The sequence below is a fragment of the Trematomus bernacchii genome, unplaced genomic scaffold (genome assembly GCF_902827165.1).
Source record: "Trematomus bernacchii unplaced genomic scaffold, fTreBer1.1, whole genome shotgun sequence".
Taxonomy (NCBI): domain Eukaryota; kingdom Metazoa; phylum Chordata; class Actinopteri; order Perciformes; family Nototheniidae; genus Trematomus; species Trematomus bernacchii.
In genome coordinates, this window is record NW_022987571.1 from 2,355,553 (window position 1) to 2,377,622 (window position 22,070).

The window sequence follows — 22,070 nt, forward strand, 5'->3', positions numbered from 1 at the left end:
ATCGCTAGAATTTGAAAATACACAACCGGAGAAAATCTGCCACTTCCTTACAGAGCCCCTCCTCCAACACACACGAACGCGAACATGACCAATGAGGGCACGAGATAAGTTTGTGCACAGATGGAAGGCTGACAGGCAGGTAGGCCATCCAGTTATTTTAGCCGGGCCGGCTAAAATGATTGGGCGTACTTTTTACAGATGACGTTTTTTTATGGATTTTTTGTCAAAGCACTTAAGATATTCATTGCTATCGGGATGTTAAGAGCATTCCATGGAATATAACAAAAAGTATATCTCGAGCCGGCTTCTCAAACTTACCTACCCTACCTTTAAGAAAAAACTTCAGAAAACAATAAATAATCTTTTTTCAGAATTCTGACTTTCATCTCTGAATTATTTTCCACATACTGTATTTACATCTTGTAGCCTACATACACTCACTCTCAGGTTATATTTTACTTTTAATTAAAAGCTAGTGTGCCAATGTTTTTATATATATAGTACACCATGTTTATGTCCCTTTAGTAGATTTGTATACCAATATATAAAATTGAGTATTCTAATGTATTCTGTATACAGTATGTTATAGTGTGTGGATACTCTTCAGAATAAATGTATATTAGAAGAATATGTATATATTGTTTGTATTTGTTATGTTTATTTTCATTTAATTTGTACTTCTATTTTTACAAACATTTTCTGTCAAAATGTTGCTGTGACAAAACTATTTATGTTAGAATATTGATTAAAAAATATATGTTTTGCTTTAGATGGTCCACAGCACAGCTTTTATACAAGCAACATGGCTGCAAATAAACACTTTACAACAGGGCAGGTGGGGTCTTTGGGAGTTTAAGGTCATCTGTAGAAGAACAGCATCATGGGAAGTGAGGAGCATTCAATTCATGTATTTCTTCTTTTCTCATCAAGAGTGATATCTTGACTAATGCATGGCAGCTGAAGTGCCTGAGGCTTTTCTAAGCAGGTAGATGAGCTACATGAAGAGGGTCAGTCACAACCAGAGGTGGAAACAGTTGACAGATCCTTTGTAAAAGTATAACATATTATGGTCTCAAAATACCCCAATACAAGTAGTCCTGATTTAAAAAAAATACTTAAGTAAAAGTACAAAAGTATTAGCATCAAAATACTGAAAATACTAAAACAGTACATATTCTGCACAATGGACAATTTGTGAATAATCTTAAATACTACTTGGAATATTATCAGCTTGATGACTTAAAGCATCAAAAGTAAAAGTAATTGTTATGTAGAATGTCTTTTTTAAGAGTTGAATATTATTAAAGAATATTTAATTATTTTGCTTTTTATAACTAACCAACTTTTATGTCCTAAGTAGTTTGTGAATGTGGAGCCACTTCTAGAGACTTCAGAACTTGATAAGAAAGAACTGTATTATTAAAAAAAAGGCACTTTAAAGAGTTAGCTTAGGCCTGGTCAATCATTCACCAGCACTTACTATAGTATGACTTAATATAAGTGAATATATCTGCACTTTCCTTGTTGTTCGGAGTTTGAATCTCTATGGTTTTTGCACTTATTGTAAGTCTCTTTGGATAAAAGCGTCAGCCAAATATAATGTAGTCACGACACAAACAGCTTATAGAGAAACCAAGCTGTTTCTCATCTCAGTTCTTCTTTAAAGTTGCCTTCTCCCTGCTGCTGCGAGATGTGTTCAATGCCTTTTATTCACATGTCCTGACTGCATGCTGTGTTCCAAAGCACAGGATGACATTATTGTTATTTCTTTATCATGGTTCCATAGAATAAGTTGTTACAAAAACTGAAAGGTAGGAATGTAAAACCCCCAAAATAAATCAGACTCAGCGTTAGAAAAAAAAACAGCCCGTTTTTATTACATTTCTCTTGAAGTTAAATAACTGGCGATAAACTTCAAAATCTGAATTCAGCTACACATACAAAATGGTGTTACTTGTAATTGTTCTGTTACATGAAGCAGTTTGCAGATCTGAAGGAACAGCCATTAGGTGAAGGTTAGAACAGAGAGCGCTCTGTACACGGTCATGGTTTGGAAACCACAAACTGTTCACCATGTTCTACTTCCTGTTCAAAGTTCTCTTATTGACGCCGCTTGCTTTATCAAATCACAATTACGTTTCTTAGTCACTGTACTTTTCAACCCCAATATGGGTTAAGCTATTCAGAGATCCTGTGCCCATTAACGCCTTTGACTCCCACCCCCCCTCATGTCTTCTCAGTTCTTCTTGGCCTTCGGTGAGTCGTACTTCCTCTTGCTGGAGTACCAGAGCAGCAGAGGGATGCCGATGGAGGGCAGAGTCATCACGCCGAACGCAGCCCAGTCCAGCTGGAGGGGAAACATGAGAGGGGTCAAACCACAGCCAACAGAGTCAGAAGTACTCTTCTAATGATCTACCTTTTGTTAAAACTCTTTTTGCAACTCCATAGTTTTAGTTTCTCGCTCTCCATAACCATGAACACTTTTACCAACAGCTACTTTAATTGATATACTATCGAGTTGTTAACCTCTTTCTTTTTGTATTGTCCTTTACATAATTTACATATAGCACACACACACACACACACACACACACACACACACACACACACACACACACACACACACACACACACACACACACACACACACACACACACACACACACACACACACACACACACACACCACACACACACACACACACACACACACACACACACACACACACACACACACACACACACACACACACACACACACACACACACACACACACACACACACACACACACACACACACACACACACAAAAGGTGATTTTGTGTTGATATACCCGAGGGTTAAGTTAACCTAAAAACACCGCTCAGTATTAGGGATATATGAGGAATTGATATTTTGGAAACAAGTCGATGCCAAAATGTGATGGCACTCAGTTTTCTACCTCAGGACTCAACCCCAACGCCATCCTGGGAGAATAAAAACATATTTTTGGGAAACAGTAAAGTCACTATTGACGCAGCCCTGATGATGCTACATTGTTAGTTACAAGGAGGAGGGGCCTATTCAGAGAGAGTCGTCAGCAGCTGGTGATTGGAGGCTCCTAGAGTTGCATTATGAAGTCTATTGACTTGAAATCCAAATTCTAGAAGCTTATCATGATGTGTTCTTGTTAAATGTACTTTTAGTGAGAAAAAAAAAGTAGAAAAAGTAATGTTTTCACACCAATATAAAAAAGATAATACTGGGGGAATTATGACCCGTTTACCTATTTAACAAAAACGAGTTTGCCAACAATTAAGTGTATGTTGAAGCACATTGAATTATGGTTTGGTTTTTACAGTAGTATTGTATTGGTATCAAGAGTCGAGGAATTTCACTAGTATTCATATCCTCTAGTACATGTTCTAGTAGTGTGACGTGTATTCAGTATACAATGACAAGACAGTAAGAAACAGCCCTGTTTTATGAGACTGCATTAGAGTAAGCTAAAAACAGGCAGGCCAGTTTATATCTACAATATAATTGATCACAGCATGGTAGTAAAACATGTTTATTGTGCCACTTTTTAATAATAAAGATGTTGATTAACTTTATTTTGTAACATGCTCTCATGACAAGAGCCATGCTTCTTTGCTCGCTACGTGGGACCATCAGAACAGCCTTTTAGCCGAGTAGGAATGGATTTCAGATCATTGAACAACACATCCATCATATGTTTGTGGTTGTTGTTTTGTTTCTTTCCGTTAACCGTCAAGTGGGAAATAAGTCTTTTTTGTGTTTCTCTTAGTATCCTAAGATACTGTTATGTTTGGCTGTGAAAAAAGAAATATGAAGGACAGACCATCTATTTCTTTTTTTAGAAAGGGGCAGGTAATATAAGATTTGTTTTCTTCTCCCTGCTCCTTTTCGCTTAATGGTGTGTTTACAGAGACATGTTTTGTTAACAATTATTATACATTAACTTTCATGCAGGGATCCAATAACTACAGCCCTGTTTCATAATTACATTGAACAGACTGGTTTGAGTTCTCCTGTGTTATGTCCACTACTGAACAGGAAGCACTGCAGAGGTTTCGATGACATCACCAGAGGTCAGAGCACTCAGTGAGGAGGAAGCAGAGAGAGCAACACTCACATAGTGGGGGGAGAAGCGTCGGTCGAACTCCCTCTGAGCCAGGATGCCTCCCTGTCCAGGGGCACTGGTGTAGCCCACCTGAGGGGAACACACACACGTGAGGTTCATTCACTACACACACAGTCAGGCACGTGCACAGATAGACCTCAGAGGGGGTTTGAGCATCAGCCTTTTTGCAAGAGAAGTGCCCTTTTGAGAATGTACTTTATTTAACTCAATCATATTGTCGAACATAAAGCAAAAAAAACAACAAAAACCTGTGTCTAATACACATTATCTAAAGTGCATGTGTTGCTTTAACAATTGTTTGCCTAATTATGACATATGTGAATGATGTTAAACTAATTTGTTGGCACACACATCTTAGCCGTAAAAAATCAGCATCTCCTTATTGCCCGTTATTTCTGAGGCCTAATCTGAATGCCTTTATTGTATATACGTTTCTGTTGCTGTAATATATTGTCTTTTTAATAGAACAGTCTAACTTATCTAGAACATTTTATACTATAGCTTTGTGGTACATGTCCTTTCTCCTGTAGATATGTAAAAAGTAGTTATTCCAGGAATAGATTTATGTAAAAGTAACAAAAACTGCAAAAACAAATGTGTCCAGCCCCTCTAACACCGTCTGGTCATGCCTGCACACAGTCACTGCATGAATCCACTGAGATGATAAACAGCTGTTACCAGCACTTGTCCTCCCTCCTGGGCCAGGTAGCTGACGGAGGCCGAGGTGAAGTTGAAGTACCCGGCCTTCAGGGGGCGCAGCACCACGGTGTGAGAGACATTGCTCGCTCTGGAAGGTCAACAGTTAAATCCAACAACTTGAACTTACACACCCCCCCACACCCACACACACACACTTTTTCCCTTACGTCATATCATATTATTTAAAAATGCCAATAACGGTCTATAATATATTCCTATTTATTTTGTATTGTGGCTGTATTATAATTGTTTATTTAAACATTACATGTTAGACGCTTTTATCCAAAGCGACTTACATACTCAGTACTGTGGGCAATCCCCACAGGAGCAATTTGGGGTGTCTTGCCCAGGGACACAACGACATGCTGACTGCAGTGGGACTCAAACTTGCTATCCTCTGATTCGAAGAGCAGAGCACAAATCCACTGCGCCACACGCCTCCTTATACCTGATCTATAGTGTATATACTGCACTGAAAAACTAAAACGTTGACATCAATTAAATGTATTGTCAACAGATTTCACATAACTGTATTAGGTTAGTTGAAAGCAATAATATCAAGCTTAAACTAAAAATATTAGGTTCAACTACGATTATGTGAAATCTGTTTACATAAAACATTGAATTCAAATCAACTTTCCAGTGTGATGTCTGTAATGTTAATACTGCCTTACTGTTCACGGTGTACACACTGTCAGATGTACATATTAACATTATACTCTGAATAACTCTGTTCTTTACTGCTTGTTTTGCACTTCTGTTAAGATGCAAACTGCATTTCGATTTCTTAGTACTTGTACTCTGTGCACTGACAATAAAGTTGAATCTAATCTAATATTTGAAAACAATTCAGTAAAACCTCACAACCCAATTGTCTTCTTAGTGACAATGACAGATTTAGTGATTGGATCATGTGCTAAACAAGTGTGTGTTCTTATTCACATGTGTGCTGCTGGCTTGTCTGTGATGTCAGACTCATTTCCCTGCTGACTTTAAGATGCCTTTTGTGAAAGTAAAGGTTTGTAATGCTAAAAATGGCAGCCAGAGGAATCAGTGTCAGTCAGTTAGTTCCTACTACCATTACTGACTTCATCCTACAGCACCAACATCTGTAAGGGGAGAGCGCGGTTAATAACTTGATTTAAGGATACGGTGCAATCCTGTCCCATTTCACATTCAGCATTCCTGAAACGATTCCAAAGTCTTCAGGGGGGAAAGAATCATCTGACAGCTCCACCTCCAGAGCAGCACTGTGGAGACAGAGAGAGGACATTACATTAGAGGACAACACAACAACAGTAGGTTCATCTCAATGTCCCTCCTCGACTCCTCTCTCCCCCTCCTCCGGGACTTGACCCGGAAATCAATCAAGACACGCCATGTTGAAGGACGTCCCAATTGCTGAAATGCACACGGAGGAGTCGAGGAGGGGTGAGGGAGGAGGCTTCCAGAGGAGAGGAAAGGGAGGATACATGAGAGCAGACTGCGCGGAAGTGTTTTCACTACTTCACCACCTTCACAGCCTCTGCTCACTGCAGCTGATCTGACTCAGAGCTCCGCCCCCAGCTGCACAGCCTCTGCTCACTGCAGCTGATCTGACTCAAAGCTCCGCCCCCAGCTGCACAGCCTCTGCTCACTGCAGCTGATCTGACTCAGAGCTCCGCCCCCAGCTGCACAGCCTCTGCTCACTGCAGCTGATCTGACTCAAAGCTCCGCCCCCAGCTGCACAGCCTCTGCTCACTGCAGCTGATCTGACTCAGAGCTCCGCCCCCAGCTGCACAGCCTCTGCTCACTGCAGCTGATCTGACTCAGAGCTCCGCCCCCAGCTGCACAGCCTCTGCTCACTGCAGCTGATCTGACTCAGAGCTCCGCCCCCAGCTGCACAGCCTCTGCTCACTGCAGCTGATCTGACTCAAAGCTCCGCCCCCAGCTGCACAGCCTCTGCTCACTGCAGCTGATCTGACTCAGAGCTCCGCCCCCAGCTGCACAGCCTCTGCTCACTGCAGCTGATCTGACTCAGAGCTCCGCCCCCAGCTGCACAGCCTCTGCTCACTGCAGCTGATCTGACTCAGAGCTCCGCCCCCAGCTGCACAGCCTCTGCTCACTGCAGCTGATCTGACTCAGAGCTCCGCCCCCAGCTGCACAGCCTCTGCTCACTGCAGCTGATCTGACTCAGAGCTCCGCCCCCAGCTGCACAGCCTCTGCTCACTGCAGCTGATCTGACCATTAAAGGAGGATCAGAGTCATTCAATGTTTAAAGTGCTTCATTAAGAGTCAAATATATTAAATCTCTTAAACGAATGAGGAGATCATACTCTATAAAAACATTAAAGTGTGTGAAATATACTTACAAATTCTATAATAATGTTTTGATTATATAATAATAACGTACAGTTTTTACTTGTGGTTTTTGATGCATGTGTGGTAGACCCACAGCACGTCAAACATTTAGGATATACATACGGGTAGCATAACTAATACATATGTTAGTGATTTGTGTCTCTTCTGTAGGACAAATTAAATAACAACATACAATACAAAAGTTGATCTGAAACAAGCTCAAATACCATAATGAAATGAATCCATCAATTATTATTATTGTTATGATTATAATTATAACTTAAATGAAATGTTATACCTGGAAAAACAAATACAGGACCGAAAATAATACATAGAAAACTATAATAAAGAGATGAATGGAAGAGATGGACGAAATCATTTCAATGAAAAACTAAATCCCAGGTTTGAAGGGATTGATGTGAAGTCCAGTGACAGGTGATGCACTGCGCCACCAGAAGTAAAGGGCGTTGTTTATGGTGACGCTGGAGTGAACGAGGACATCCCAATTAATACCTGAGGACTCCTCTGTCCTCGCGTCTCTTCCTCGCGTCTCACGGAGGCGGGGCTAAGACGCAAGGAAGGGACGCGAGTGAGGGAAAGGAGGAGGTGAAATATTCAATTGAGATGAGCCTAGTGTGTCCCTCTGATGTACTCTGCCACTCGAGCACTAACATCCTCTGCTCTTGTGCTTCACAGGGGGCAGGATTTGTAGGAGATGTGGAAGGAACCCTTTCTAGTTTTTATGGGGAGCTATGTCTGGGAAATAGTTCATAACAAACGGTTCATCAATAGCTGCAGCATGTCACAGTAAGGACTTACAGTCTATACCGTTGACTCTTTGTATTTGGACTATTTAAATGTCTGGTGCCTTGCTCAAGGGCACCACGGCAGGGCCAAGGAGGTGAACTGGGACCTCTTTAAGTACCATTCCACTCCATATTTAGGTCTGTTCGGGGACTAACATATGGAGCGTGGACTGGCTTGCACATCTCAAAACATTCTCTTGCACTATTTATCCGTTTTATTTGTTTTATGTCCTATAAATATATATATTCATTTTGCACTGTTGGAGGAGCCAGGGACTTAAGTTTTTCATTGCCATTTCTACACTGTAGCTACTGTGCACATGACAATAAAGCCTTGAATCTTGAATGAGGGTGTCCTGCATAAGGGGTTATAGAGAGGTGTATATATGGCAGTGCTGACCTGGAGCCCACATTGTAGATGTTGTACTGCAGAGTGAGGTCTCGGCCCTCCACAGCGTAGCGGTTGAGCAGAGATTTAGAGGCCAGCAGACGGGCCCCCTCCTCTCCGGAGCCCAGGGCCAGCAGAGCCAGGACCACAAGCACGTGAAGCGTCTTCATCATCTTCGAAAAGAAAAGAAGACATCAACAATTACAATCTGACAAATAATGCAGAGAGTGCTACAAGGTTGGGATGTTTGGGGTCAACATATCAGTCGATCAAACTTGATTTAAAATGCTGGTGTCACAAATTACACATCTGTTTCAGGGGGACAACAAATGAAAAAAAATTAAGAAACCCCGGGATATTTAAATAAAAAAAGAGAATACAATTACAACGTGCATTAAACTATGTAAAGATGGTAAGGAAGGCTCAATTTGAAATAGCCCAGTTATCAGTTAAACAGCATAATAAAAAGAAACATGCTAGCTTTGAAGAGAGCAGCTATTTTGATCAAACTTGATCTGTAGAAAATAATCACAATACTAGTGTTGGAAAAGAGCCTTCATTCATATTTGAAGTAAAAGTAATACATTTAGAAGTCAGTGCTGAGGGATGACCGTTCCTGACGCATACGTGTACAATACGAGTCACAACGCTATCTATCGTTAGCTCCAGTTAAACTGGACAACAAAGCCCAGGGTCTGCGTTTACACTACACAAACTGAGGCAGTAATGTTGGTGTATGTCATTATAAAATATCAAGTTATAAAATGAGAGCAGTTTGAAGAGTTAACAGAAATAGAGGAGCAGACTCTTACCGTGTTCTGCTGCTGTGCGAGTCGCGGATATTGAAGGAGTTGGACACGCGCATGCTCAGAAGCTCAAAGCTGCTGTTTGCATGACGTGTACTGACAGGGAAGTTACGGAGGGCGGGAGGCGGCAGCGCCCCCTGCTGCCTGGGGGCGGTATAGCAAGACACGTTCTTGCAATTTATTTCTAGTTGCCAGTGTCACTGAATTATTGTTATTACAACGTGACTTCACTATTATTTAACAACTCTTTTTATTGGGTTCTTTTATTTGGGTACATTGTCAGAATAAGTGAGACATGGATTTAACTTCTGTTAGACAGCTATATGCCATACATTTTTGCATACATTCACAGTAAATATTTATTCAGTATGATAGCTGTCTAACAGAAGTTAAATCCATTTCTCACTTATTCTGACAATGTATTTAACCCCAAATAAAACAACCCAATAAAAAGAGTTGTTAAATAATAGTGAAGTCACGTTGTAATAACAATAATCTCTCTCGGTTCTTTTTCTGCTTTGCCAAAAGCCACTGTGTCAAGTGTCCTAGTAGAGTTGCCATATGTAGTTGTCCAATATGGTGGACCATCTCGCACATGCGCAGTACAGATCGGGCAGGTGGACCGATCGGGTAGTGACAGCCAGCACTGTGAATCCGGAAATGTTGAGTACCCCAACGTGTTATGATAGAAATGTACTGTATAGTTCTGGGCAGTGGCGTAACAAGGTTGTGATTGGCCCCGGTGCAGATATTTGTTGAAATGATTCTGATTAGGCCTATTCGGCATTATTCCTGGCGTGCACGCTCTCTCTCTCTTTCTCTCACTCTCTCACTCTCACTCACAAACACAGGCTTCAAATCAAGTCGTCATTATTACAACATATACACACTTGCAACTGATAACACTGGCAATTTTTTTATATTTATTAGACTATTAAAAAAAAATCATGCTTCAAAAAACGCGGTTTAAGCGTGCCGTGTCGTGCCGGGCCCGTTTTTGGTTGCGTTTCCACTATGCCTAGTTCCGGCCCGGGGCTACTTTTTCACCTTTTTTCTGGGCCGACAAAATCGTGGTTCTATCGGGGCCAACAAACAGGGCTGAGTCGGGCTGAGTTTGCTAGAGAGAGAATCGCTGGCAAGGGGGCTACAACTACAACAAGATGAACATATTTGACCGTGATTTAATTGTAATACACGTTTCAAAATGATGCCGAACAGTGGCGGCGCCAGAGTATTTTTGTTGGATAATCTATGGTAGGGCTAACCCATACAGTGGTGGGGCTCAAGTCAGTATTTGTAATGTAATTACATACACGCTATATCGCACCCCTTGACAGTGAAACGCCACGCGTGAGACTTTTATTAGCTTTTATTAGTCTCCTTTTATCAGCTAAATTACATCGAGAGCAACAGGTGTGAGTTAAACAATACAATAGCCTATTCTGCTAATTCCACGTTGTTACAACATGCTACACAGCGGCAGAAACAAGAAAAATTGGCATATAGAATTGACACGGAGAGGGAGAGAGAGAGGGAGAGTGAGAGGGAGAGAAAGACAGACAGACAGACAGACAGACCACACAACAGGTGGCCTGTGTCTCTATTGTCATACAAAACACTTTTTCAAATGATCCATTATTACAAAATATATGCAAAACTCACTATTGACGTTCTCAAAGCAGCACGATCCGCCTGTTGTTGTGGTTGGAAGCGAAAATGTCAATGACACGCTGGACATCCAGTGCCTTACTCCTCTGCTTATTGATAGCCAGCAGGCCCAGGTTGCTGTTCCGTGTATCACCACTGCTGTTTCTTAGATAATTCTTGATGCGACGGAGACAGGAGAAGCTGCGTTCGCAGCCAGCAGAGGTCACAGGCAGAGTCAGGGATATGCATATGAGTCTGTGTAAATCCGTAAAGGCATCCTTGTAGGGTCGCATTAAAGCCAGGAATTCCGCTGTGTCCTTCAGTTCATCATGTCCCTGTTGTTTCTTTCTTTCCAGTAGGCGCTTAACCTGGTGTAGCTCTGGGGTCAGGTTCTCTTCCGTCACTCCATAGAACTTGGCCATGGGTTGCAGACATTTATTGTCTAGAAGGATGCATGTTTAGGGCTGAGTGCCGAGACTCCGGATAGGACACCACCGGCCTCGGTTGAGAAACGTCTTCTCATTTCAACCACAAGTCTGTCGATTACTGGGTAGAAACACTCTGTGCGCAGCGCATCTAGGGATGTAACTGGTGTGCGTTCAATTTGGGCTTCCACAACAAACTCCTGTAGATGTCGAGGAGGCTGTGCCTGTCTCCTTTCGGGTGTCTCATTGTGATTTACATTGGCTTTGGTGCACAGGTCGCTTGCTCTGTCCCGAATTTCCCTCCATGACTCCTCTGCGCGTCTGTCTGTCAGTGTCGCTATGACCGAATCAGCCAAGTCCATTGCGGAGGACAGCTCAAGGCTGGGAGATTGGAGCTGGTCAGACATGAATTTTGTGACACGGAAAAGATCCTCGAAAAGCGTAAGAAGCAAGACAAACTGCTCATCAATTAGTCCACTCACCGCTCTGGCCTCCGTTTTCCTCCGCGCATTGGGCTGAGACATGATCTCTGTAAATGTTGCCTTTACTGCAGGCAGTGATTTGCGGATAGCCACCAGCGCTGTATATTGACATGACCAGCGTGTTTCCGATAGGTTCTTAAGTTCAACTGGTTGTGAAGTTGGCTCCATTTCTCTCTGTTTCTTGAGGAAAATATCATGGGCGACTGAGTTGGCGAAGAAGTTGTACAGCATTTGTATAGTTTCAAAAAAGTAGGCTGCTGCTTCAACGTTGCGGACCACATCAACCAACACGAGGTTTAATCTGTGTGCATGGCAGTGGATATACACAGCATTTGGCACCTCCTTTTTAAACTTCTGCTGTACTCCGTTCTTGCATCCCGACATGACAGCAGCCCCATCGTAACACTGTCCAACACACATGTGTGGGTCGATGTTGCATTGGCTGAGCGTCTGTTTGATGGTACTGAGGAGCGAGTCGGCGTCCAGGCCCTCTGTGCGTCTGAAGTGCAGGAATTCTTCACGCACTTGTTCTCCTTTAACATAACGTACAACGATGGACAGTTGCTCGCTTTTCCTGACATCTTTGGTTTCGTCAACCATTAGGGCGAAACATTCAGCTTCCCTAATTTCTGCACTTATTTCACTTCGCACCATATCTGCCATTATCTGGAAAATCTCGTTTTGGTTGTCTTGATGTGTGTATTTAGCATTTTGAGGATTGTCGTTCAGTTTCTTTGCTACAGTCACGTCAAATTCACCAATTAATTGTAGCAGCTCTCGGAAGTTTCCCCTATTAACCGAGTTCTCCTCACCCTCCTGCTCCCGGTGACCTCGCTGTGCAATGCCTTGACATGCAGTATAACGTAAGGACATCACCACGGCCTTCATGTACTCACGGTTTTCTTTCACAAGTTTTAAATGACCTGCATCAATCATGTTTCCCAGTCTTGAGCCATCTTTCGTTGTCTGTTTAAATTCAGCCCATGCCTCCATGGCACACCTGTGTGCTGCACTCCCGTTGTGTTTTTTGAAAGCTCCTGTTGCATTTTTCCAGTTTTTAAATCCATTGGTAAAGGCAGGCTCGGAATGGAATCGCTTCCCAGCACCCAAAAAATGACGACAGGCAAAGCAAAACACTGAGTCAGTTTCAACTGAATATTCGACCCAGCTGTATGTGTCAAACCAGGCCCCATTAAAAGACCGTTGCTGGCTTCCAATCTGTCTTGACGGATAGTTTTTTCGAATGGGACGTTTTGGTCCATCTCCGGGTCCTTGGCTAATGTCGCTAACAGCCTCAGGTCCTTGGCTGATGTTGCTAACGTTAGCGGCCTCCTGCTCCATATTTTCCTCATCTTCGCCACCTCTGGCCTCTCCAATCCCATCGGGTCCCCGCTGGCTGGCATCCTCTTCAGGTGGGTCGTGTGACTCTGGCACCTGTTCGACGTGTACCTCAATGCGAGGGCGTTTAAGAACAAATGTATCCATCCGAAATATAAAGGTTCTGCTGTCTGTGCAATTTACTCGGCGCGAGTTTAGGGACTTTTCACTGTGAACGTGACGTATGATCAGTAATGCATGACGCAGACCCAACGTTTCGTTGCTCTGATTGGCTGTAGGTCTATTCAAATTGCATTCGGAGGCATTTTGATCTGACCTCTCAGACTCTCAGTTGCACGTGCTACTAAAGAGACGCGCTACCATGGAAACCAAACAATGGTACAGCTGTATTCAAGTCCGAGTGGAAACAGTCGTGACTAAATCTGATTTTGTCGGGAAATGCGGGAGAAATATGACCCCGGGAGGAAGCCGTGTTCTCGTGCTTATTATTTAATTTAATTTGCTTACTTTAACATAATTTTTCATGGTGTGACTAAGGTAGGGCTAAGCCATTTCTTGGTATGGCTGTAGCCTACCCCAGCCATACCCTGGCGCCGCCACTGATGCCGAAGTAACAACATACTGATAGTTAGTAAAAACCATGAATTAATGCTTTGACAAGTCTGCAGACAGACGGCAGGCGAAACACCTTTTAAAATGTGTGTTGTCTAAATGGAGATCGGCTAAGCTATCGCAATATATGCTCCGACCGTCCACACTCACAACAACGGCCTATACAGACATAAATAAACCAGCGACTGTACTCGCCATGACACAGACAGTCTGTGGTTTGTACTTGTTTAACTTTTGTCTAGTTTCTGAACAGATATGAGGAGCTGTGAGCTCTGAGTGCTAACAGCTAACGGCTGATGTTGTTTTTCTGGGATGCTCATTGAAGATGACGTCACGGCTCCGCCTACACTGCGTTACTATAGATACTACCCCAGTTCCTAAACTGTAATGGAAGCGCAGCATTAAAGTGAGCCGGGCCTAACAAGGCCTAACAAAACCGTACTAAGTTGAGCGAGGCCTGCGGTGGAAATGCACCATTATGGTCCATTCCCATTGGATAACGGAGGATTTTACACCCGGAAGTAAGTATTATCTTCACTGTCGATTGATTTTACAGTGATATCTGCACTACTCATCAACTCAAAAACACCAGATTATCCTTGTTAATTACACAACATTGATTGGTTTAAATTGTGTACAATGCTTTTGTATTTTTCCACTTCGATTCGGAGAAACAAATATTTTTTCGGAGTTTAGGATGGCAGAAGACACTACACTACCCAGAATCCTCATCTATCGTTTGGGACTACACCATGTGCTTTGCTTCACAAACCCCGTGATTAGTCCTCAAGCTCTGTGATTGGATGTTGGAGTGGCAGTGCGCGAAGTTTACACGGAGCGTCAAACAGCACTTTGAAATGGAATGAATCCCGGCACACTAACCAAATAAGGCATCAAACGTGTCCTACCCCCCCCCCCCCCCCCCCCTTAGGTCACAGGCTCCTCCAACAGTGCAACACAATAAAACAGATACACAGAAAAAATAGTGCAAGTAAATACAAAAAGAAAAATAGTAAAATGGTAAAAAGTGAAATAGTGCAATAAGACTCTATATACAAGTGATTGGAATATGATATATTTGACAAATAATTTCTAAGTAGCAGCCAGATGAATGTTATGGATGTTGTTTCTAAGTTCAGGTGTTTAATAGTCTTCTGGCCTGTGGGATGAAACTGTCCCTGAGTCTGGTGGTTTTAGTCCGGATGCTGCGGTACCGCCTGCCAGACGGCAGCAGACAGAACAGTTTGTGGCTGGGGTGATGGGGGTCTTTTATAATCCTGAGGGCTTTCTTTAAGGTTAACCTGGTATTTGTACTACATTTATTTTAGTTACTTTACAGATTTGGATTAATGATGTGAAATATAAATAACCCTTAAATCACACTTTAGTTACACCTGAGTAAAATTCAGTGAAGGTGATGGTCAAGTGCAAACAATCAGGCGAGATATTTGATAGTTGGTGCTTGAGAAGACAAAAAATGTACCTGCAGATCCCTATAAAGCATATTCATTACTCGTTATTCTCTAATCGTTCATCAAAAACTGTATATAATGGCTATTTTCCACATCCCTTTCAAGATTTCAAGATTTTCAAAGGTTTATTGACATATCATATACACAACTACGGTGTAGTTATGCAATGATGACAAACTTGGGTCATAGGTTCCTCAACAAGACATCTATCAATATGTGTGTACCTCCACCATTAAACTGTCATATTCTGCACATTTCTTATTCTATCTACATACATATAAGAGTATAATAAATATGTATAATATCTGTTAAAATAAGTGCTTCAACATAGTTAACATTGCAGGAAAGTTGATTGTCAAGTCCCAAAACAAACCACGCAATATATTAAACGTTAAGTACTTTGTCAGGCTTAATATTTATCAGATACCCCCAAAGTTAAGGACTAGTTAACACCTAATTTGCATATCAATGTGGCGATTGTGATGACACATTTGACTGTATTCACTTTAAGTGTCTCCCCTTAAGTACAGTACATTAGCCTGTATGCCCATGATAAATTGCCTTAGCTAAACCTTGAGCTAACTTATCCATTAGCTAGTAGCCTACCTAGTTAACTATATTTGTTATTGTCTTTTAGCTAATTAGCTGTAAACTCGAGGCACTGGCCGTTTAGTAATTTGTTCATCACCACTCACCTTCAAAATAAGCCAAGAAAAGCCGGCATAACATGGGACAGTAATATAAAGGTAGATATGGTGCAAAATGCGAGAGCTTGTAAAACCTGATGTGAGCACTTGCAGAAAAAAAATCTGAGCTTGTGTGCATACATTTACACTTGTATAACATATCCACGTATCTGTGAACCAAATTTGAAGTCACAGAAAGAAAAAAAAGTTTTGTAGCTTGTAGAAAAAAAATTAACTTAGTGATGAAATGTTCACTTGCAGAAAAAAAAATATTTTTAAAAAATATTTTCCATTACAACTGCAACTTGGTGATTACAACTCCACGAATCTGCTCTGTGGCAGTATAAATCGACGAATCTGCGGCCTTGACTTTTGCTACACTTCTTGCGATGAATGTGTCGCTAAAGTAATTTTCACCTGTAGATGTGGGGGGAGGGAGGGGGGTTGGAGCGAAGGGGCGGAGCTATCAGAACGACGAGGCGCAAGCTCGGGTCAGTCACACACAACAACAACAATGGGAGACTGCGTCGGGTCGATGATCGTGTTACTTTTAATCATACGAAGCCAGATTAAATTAAATAACGACTTCTCCAACCTTATACTTTTCTCCAGAGTGCCGTGGTTCATTGTTTATCCTGTTAAGCCCTAGAGCCCCCTGTACAGGGGCTGTGGGGTGTTTTTTCACGAAACTGTGTCTCAGGGCTTCTTAATATTTAAAAACCTATTAATGTGTCATACCCATTTAACGGGAAGAAACTCAGCTAACTGACAATATGAACATTTTTTACCGAAACAAAACACAAGTCTCACAAGAAGCGTCTAAATGAGCCCTGAGCGAAAAAATGCTAACACACTTAGCACAGAACTCAAGGTAAAAATACCCTTATTACTCATCGTAACTGCACAAACAAGATATCAGATTAAAGCTGAGATTCCACAGATTCTATAGGTATAAGTATCATCACTGAGCGATCAGAACTCGTGACAGGGGAAGCAAACACAGACGTCACAACACGTAGCATTACGGAACATTCACGGGAGATCGTCTCAAATTAGCTGTTATTCTGATCAATAGTCGTGTTGAGAAAACGCTGCTGAAGGTTAATCCATAGGTTAATCCATAGGTTAATCCAATGTGTCTGTGTCACTTTGAAAGGATTACTGATAATCCATCATTGCATTTTTATGTAAAAAACTGAGATTTCATATTATTTTTCTTTTTCTAAATCTCTCTAAAGAGGTCAAATGTCACTTGTTTTGCATTAATCTTGATACAGGGTACTTATTATATGTTGTAGTTTGGATTCCTAAAGCTTTTAGTCTATCATCCCATCATTCAAGGGTGGTTTTCACTATAAGTAATGTTTTTTTTTTAGGCGGAGGTAAGAATTTACCTTTTTTTACAATGTTCCATCTGAATTTACTCTGACACAGAAACATCTATATTGATTCTGACACTTCTACATCCAACTCACAGATGTAACCTTGCTTTGAGAAAAAAGATTATTAATTTAACCCTTTTAGAAGTGAAGATATGGTCATTTGTTCCGGGAATGTCATTTTCGAGCCTAAGACCTGAAAAACAGGCTCAGGGCTTAGCAGGTGTTTCAGCGGCATTTACCGACCACTGCAGTGCTGCTCGTCAACCGGAGTTTATTCTCCCATTAACTCACAGCAGCGGCCGCTGTAAAGTATTCACTGTCTGACTGTCACACAAGCAGCTGATACATATCCCTATTTCCCCATAAGTGAATGTGTTTCAGTATGAATTCACACTGTTTGGCATCACAACGCTGTTATGAAAGTTTCTCTGGTATAAAATGGGTGATGTTAGCATAGCAACCGAAGCTAAACTGACTACTTGTTGCTATCCTATTGTGGCATAAACCGTTTTCTACGGGCACATTTTACCGGCGTATTTTTCATTATGATTCTACTTGTGATAGTTAGACATGACAACCTGTGCAGCCCATGTATTGATTCCATCCGATAGCTGCTATAATAACAAACAAAACGTCTGCCTGCTCTCCACAATGATCAATAACAGCGAACGGATGGTCAAAGTAAGGTACAAATAAACAGAATCACACGAAGCCTGGTTAGTGTTGCCTGACTTTATAAAGTGTGTTTTTGTTAAGTGTGTGGTCACGTTCTAGTCACTTTGCTCAGCGCTACTGCTTGTTACAACTTTTATTTGCCGTACTCGCCATAAACTGTTAGCTCAGGTTAATCACGCCCCCCTCCGACGTAAGCGTGACGTATGCGGTTCTTGCCTCGACCGAAAAAAAATTCGAGCCTGGTAAGCACCGGTTTTCGGGCAAAAGAGCCGTCTCCGCTGCGGCGTGAACAGGAAAAAACGGTGCTTATCAGGCTCTAGCTCCGAACCGTGTGAAAGGGGCATGTGCAGGGCCCCGCAGTCAGACGTTGTGCGATTGCGTTGCCAGGCAACGCAATTTACAAACTCTTCAACTACAACCCTAATTATATTTTAAAACATTTTAGAAGGCCTCACGAAATACTTTAATGTAAATTAAAATGTAAATGTGAAGGGGTGTGTGTAATGTGGTGATTGACATTATTCACCCACGGATCTATGGGTTGGGGGTATTGTTCCGCACGGACATTTTAGTTAACCGGACTTACTGTTGATGTGAAATCCAAAAAAAAATACGTTATACACCATAACGGTGCACAGCTGATATAAAAGGACTTGTCGTTTTTAAAGATATTACTGATTTTCTTTGAATATAAGAATGTAAATACTGAGTTGAGAGAATAGTCAGGGGATTTGGGTGATGGGAGACACATCTATGGATTCAGAATATAGCTTACTGTTAAATGACGGATATACCTTTTCTGTCTGTGATGTTTTACAAATCAGATATTATAAGTAAAACATGTGAAATAATATAGCAATATCCTGTACAATTATGTGAAAACATGAATAAAACTACACATCTTCAGATGTTATACAAGTGGACAAGTGTCCTACACTAATAATACAAAGTTATTATGGCTGTGTGTACCTTGTGTGCACCGCCTAGTGGTTAAAGCACGTTATTGAATTAGTTGTGTATATGATATGTCAATGAACCTTTGAAAATCTTGAAATCTTGAAAGGGATATGCAAAATAGCCATTATATACAGTCTTTAATTAACTATTAGTTGAGAATAATGAGTAATGAATATACTTTATAGGGATCTGCAGATAAATGTTTAGTCTTCTCAAGCAGCAACTATCAAATATCTCTCATGATTGTTGGCACTTGACAATCACCTTTCCCTGAATTTGACTCAGGTGTAACTAAAGCCTGATTTAAGGGTTGTTTATATTTCACATCATTAATCAGAATCTGCAAAGTAACTAAAATAAATGTAGTGGAGTAAAAATACCAGGTTAACCTCTGAATTGTAGTGGAGTAGAATTGCTGTTTTGTTTAGTAATGGATATTGAATATGGAATAAAGGTTTTGACAAGACCTGGTGTAACAATAATCAAAAAGGACATTAAAAGAGCTCCAGATGTCAATGATCTAAACAAAACAGCACACCTGAAATGTATATTTAAATACTTTATTAAGGGCAGTGAATTCGTTTTTTCTGTATGTTTTTCAAATCAGTGTTATACAGTAACGGTACGTCTACACAGCAGCGTTAAAAAAATCTTGGAGGTGGGCGTATCTGAAGCTTGAGGATTTTTTGCGAGCAACCAATCACATGAATCTCCCGCCCGCGACATACGAAGCAAAAAAGCCCGAAGTAAACTGGATATAAACTCCCCAAAACAGGCGAAAACCTACCACTGTCTCTGCCACCTCCCTCCATGCCTGGCTCCTCCGGTTTATATCCCGGTAGGTCTGGTCATAAAGCACCGGGTGATTGATTCGCTACCGCTAATTTCTCCTCCATTTTTTGGAATATGAGGAAATGACCTGCGGTGTCTCTCCCAGCATACACGCCGTTTGATTGGCTAGAGCTTGAACTGTCAGATTTGCGTACACGGGATTTGATTGGCTGACGCTTCCACCTCAGCCTCAAAAGTTGAACATTGTTCAACTTTGAATCCTGAAAATCTCCGCTCGCCTGCCCACAATGCATTTCGGGAATGCAAGTGAGGGAAAGTGACGTCACCCCATTCAAAGTGAATGGGCAGAAGCGTTTCAAGATTTTTTTAACGCTGCTGTGTAGACGTTCCGTAACGGGCCATCTCCACGGCAGCGTTAAAAAATCTTGAAACGCTTCTGCCCATTCACTTTGAATGGGGTGACGTCACTTTTTTTCGCTTTCGCCGAAATGCATTGTGGGCAGGCGAGCGGAGATTCTCAGGATTTTCAAGATCCAAAGTTGAACAATGTTCAACTTTTGAAGCTGAGGAGGAAGCGTCAGCCAATCAAATCCCGTGTACGCAAATCTGACAGTTCAAGCTCTAGCCAATCAAACGGCGTGTATGCTGGGAGAGACAGACCGCAGGTCATTTCCTCATATTCCAAAACATGGAGGAGAAATTAGCGGTAGCGAATCAATCACCCGGTGCTTTATGACCAGACCTACCGGGATATAAACCGGAGGAGCCAGGCATGGAGGGAGGTGGCAGAGACAGTGGTATGTTTTCGCCTGTTTTGGGGAGTTTATATCCAGTTTACTTCGGGCTTTTTGGCTTCATATGTCGCGGGCGGGAGATTCATGTGATTGGTTGATCGCAAAAAAATCCCCAAGCCTCAGATACGCCCACCTCCAAGATTTTTTTAACGCTGCCGTGGAGACGGCCCGTAAGTGTCATAGACAGTGTTACATTGCTATTATTATCCTTAAAATATATGTAAAACAAAACCACTTATGATCTTTTTTTTGGGGTGGTTTACTAATGACAGTTAATTCTGTTTCTGCTATTGATGGTTTCATTTTTGTGAAAAATAATAAAATAATACAATTCAATAACGTGCTTTAACCACTAGATGTGCCTTTCTATCAGCTGTGCACCGTTATGGTGTAAATACAGCCTATCTACCAATTGGATCAAATATAAAAGTCAGCCGAATTAGTATTGATACTGCAAGGAGACGTATTGTGTGAAAAGAAATGTAAGATGTTGTTTAATTGCTGATATATTTATGATCCACGTCACGTTTTCAGTTTTGGCGGCAGTGCTTCCTGTTTGTCCAGAAGTCTTCTCATCAGGGCTCTATAAATACAGAACTACGGCAGATATGTAATATTTAATGCAGCCGAACCGTGTATTACAATGCCGTTATGTGATGACCTCCAAACAGAAAAGCAAGCAAACTCGGAATAAAGTATTATTTAATTAAATTTCTTTTTTTCGGATTTCACATCAACAGTAAGTCCGGTTAACTAAAATGTCCGTGCGGAACAATACCCCCAACCCATAGATCCGTGGGTGAATAATGTCAATCACATGTTTTCACATAATTGTACAGGATATTGCTATATTATTTCACATGTTTTACTTATAATATCTGATTTGTAAAACATCACAGACAGAAAGGTATATCCGTCATTTAACAGTAAGCTATTGAAATTCTGAATCCATAGATGTGTCTCCCATCACCCAAATCCCCTGACTATTCTTTCAACTCAGTATTTACATTCTTTTATTCAAAGAAAATCAGTAATATCTTTAAAAACGACAAGTCCTTTTATATCAGCTGTGCACCGTTATGGTGTATAACGTATTTTTTTTCGGATTTCACATCAACAGTAAGTCCGGTTAACTAAAATGTCCGTGCGGAACAATACCCCCAACCCATAGATCCGTGGGTGAATAATGTCAATCACCACATTACACACATCCCTTCACATTTACATTTTAATTTACATTAAAGTATTTCGTGAGGCCTTCTAAAATGTTTTAAAATATAATTAGGGTTGTAGTTGAAGAGTTTGTAAATTGCGTTGCCTGGCAACGCAATCGCACAACGTCACGTCCGTTAATTCCACATCCACACCAGTCTATGATCCACACACATGGATTAAGATCGATTTAATAGATTAATGTAGCCTTTGTTTCTGCTAAAAGAGGTGTCGACCAGCTGGGGCAACAAGAAAATCGGCGAAATCAAGTGTGACGATTAAAAAATAAATTAAAAACATCTCATTTTGACAATAAAAACCGACCAATAGGCGCGGTAGACCATTTGCTTGGCACTTCCGGGTATTTCTCCACTGGTTAAGCCATGTTAACAATACCGTGTAACTGTCACGT

At 41.4% G+C, this 22,070-nt stretch overlaps 1 protein-coding gene across 1 annotated transcript; it reads right to left on the minus strand.

The window, feature by feature from the left end:
- Nucleotides 1-1,850: 1,850 nt before the first annotated feature.
- ssr2 (signal sequence receptor, beta) lies at nt 1,851-9,270 on the minus strand. The gene is made up of 6 exons (XM_034126211.1): nt 9,191-9,270; nt 8,391-8,551; nt 5,996-6,094; nt 4,824-4,932; nt 4,137-4,214; nt 1,851-2,347 (listed from the first exon to the last, which is right to left on the minus strand). The coding sequence occupies exons 2-6, from the start codon at nt 8,549-8,551 to the stop codon at nt 2,237-2,239; spliced, it is 558 nt and encodes a 185-aa protein (XP_033982102.1). The 5' UTR covers nt 9,191-9,270; the 3' UTR covers nt 1,851-2,236.
- Between the last annotated feature and the right edge of the window lie 12,800 nt (nt 9,271-22,070).

Bases quoted from the DNA above. Each gene is read 5' to 3' on its own strand.
- ssr2 (XM_034126211.1), bottom strand. From the start codon at position 8,551: ATGATGAAGACGCTTCACGTGCTTGTGGTCCTGGCTCTGCTGGCCCTG. The intron at 6,095-8,390 runs GTCAGCACTGCC...CTGTCTCCACAG, and splicing joins ATCTACAATGTGGGCTCCAG to TGCTGCTCTGGAGGTGGAGC. The intron at 4,215-4,823 runs GTAACAGCTGTT...TGTTCCCCTCAG, and splicing joins AGGAGGGAGGACAAGTGCTG to GTGGGCTACACCAGTGCCCC.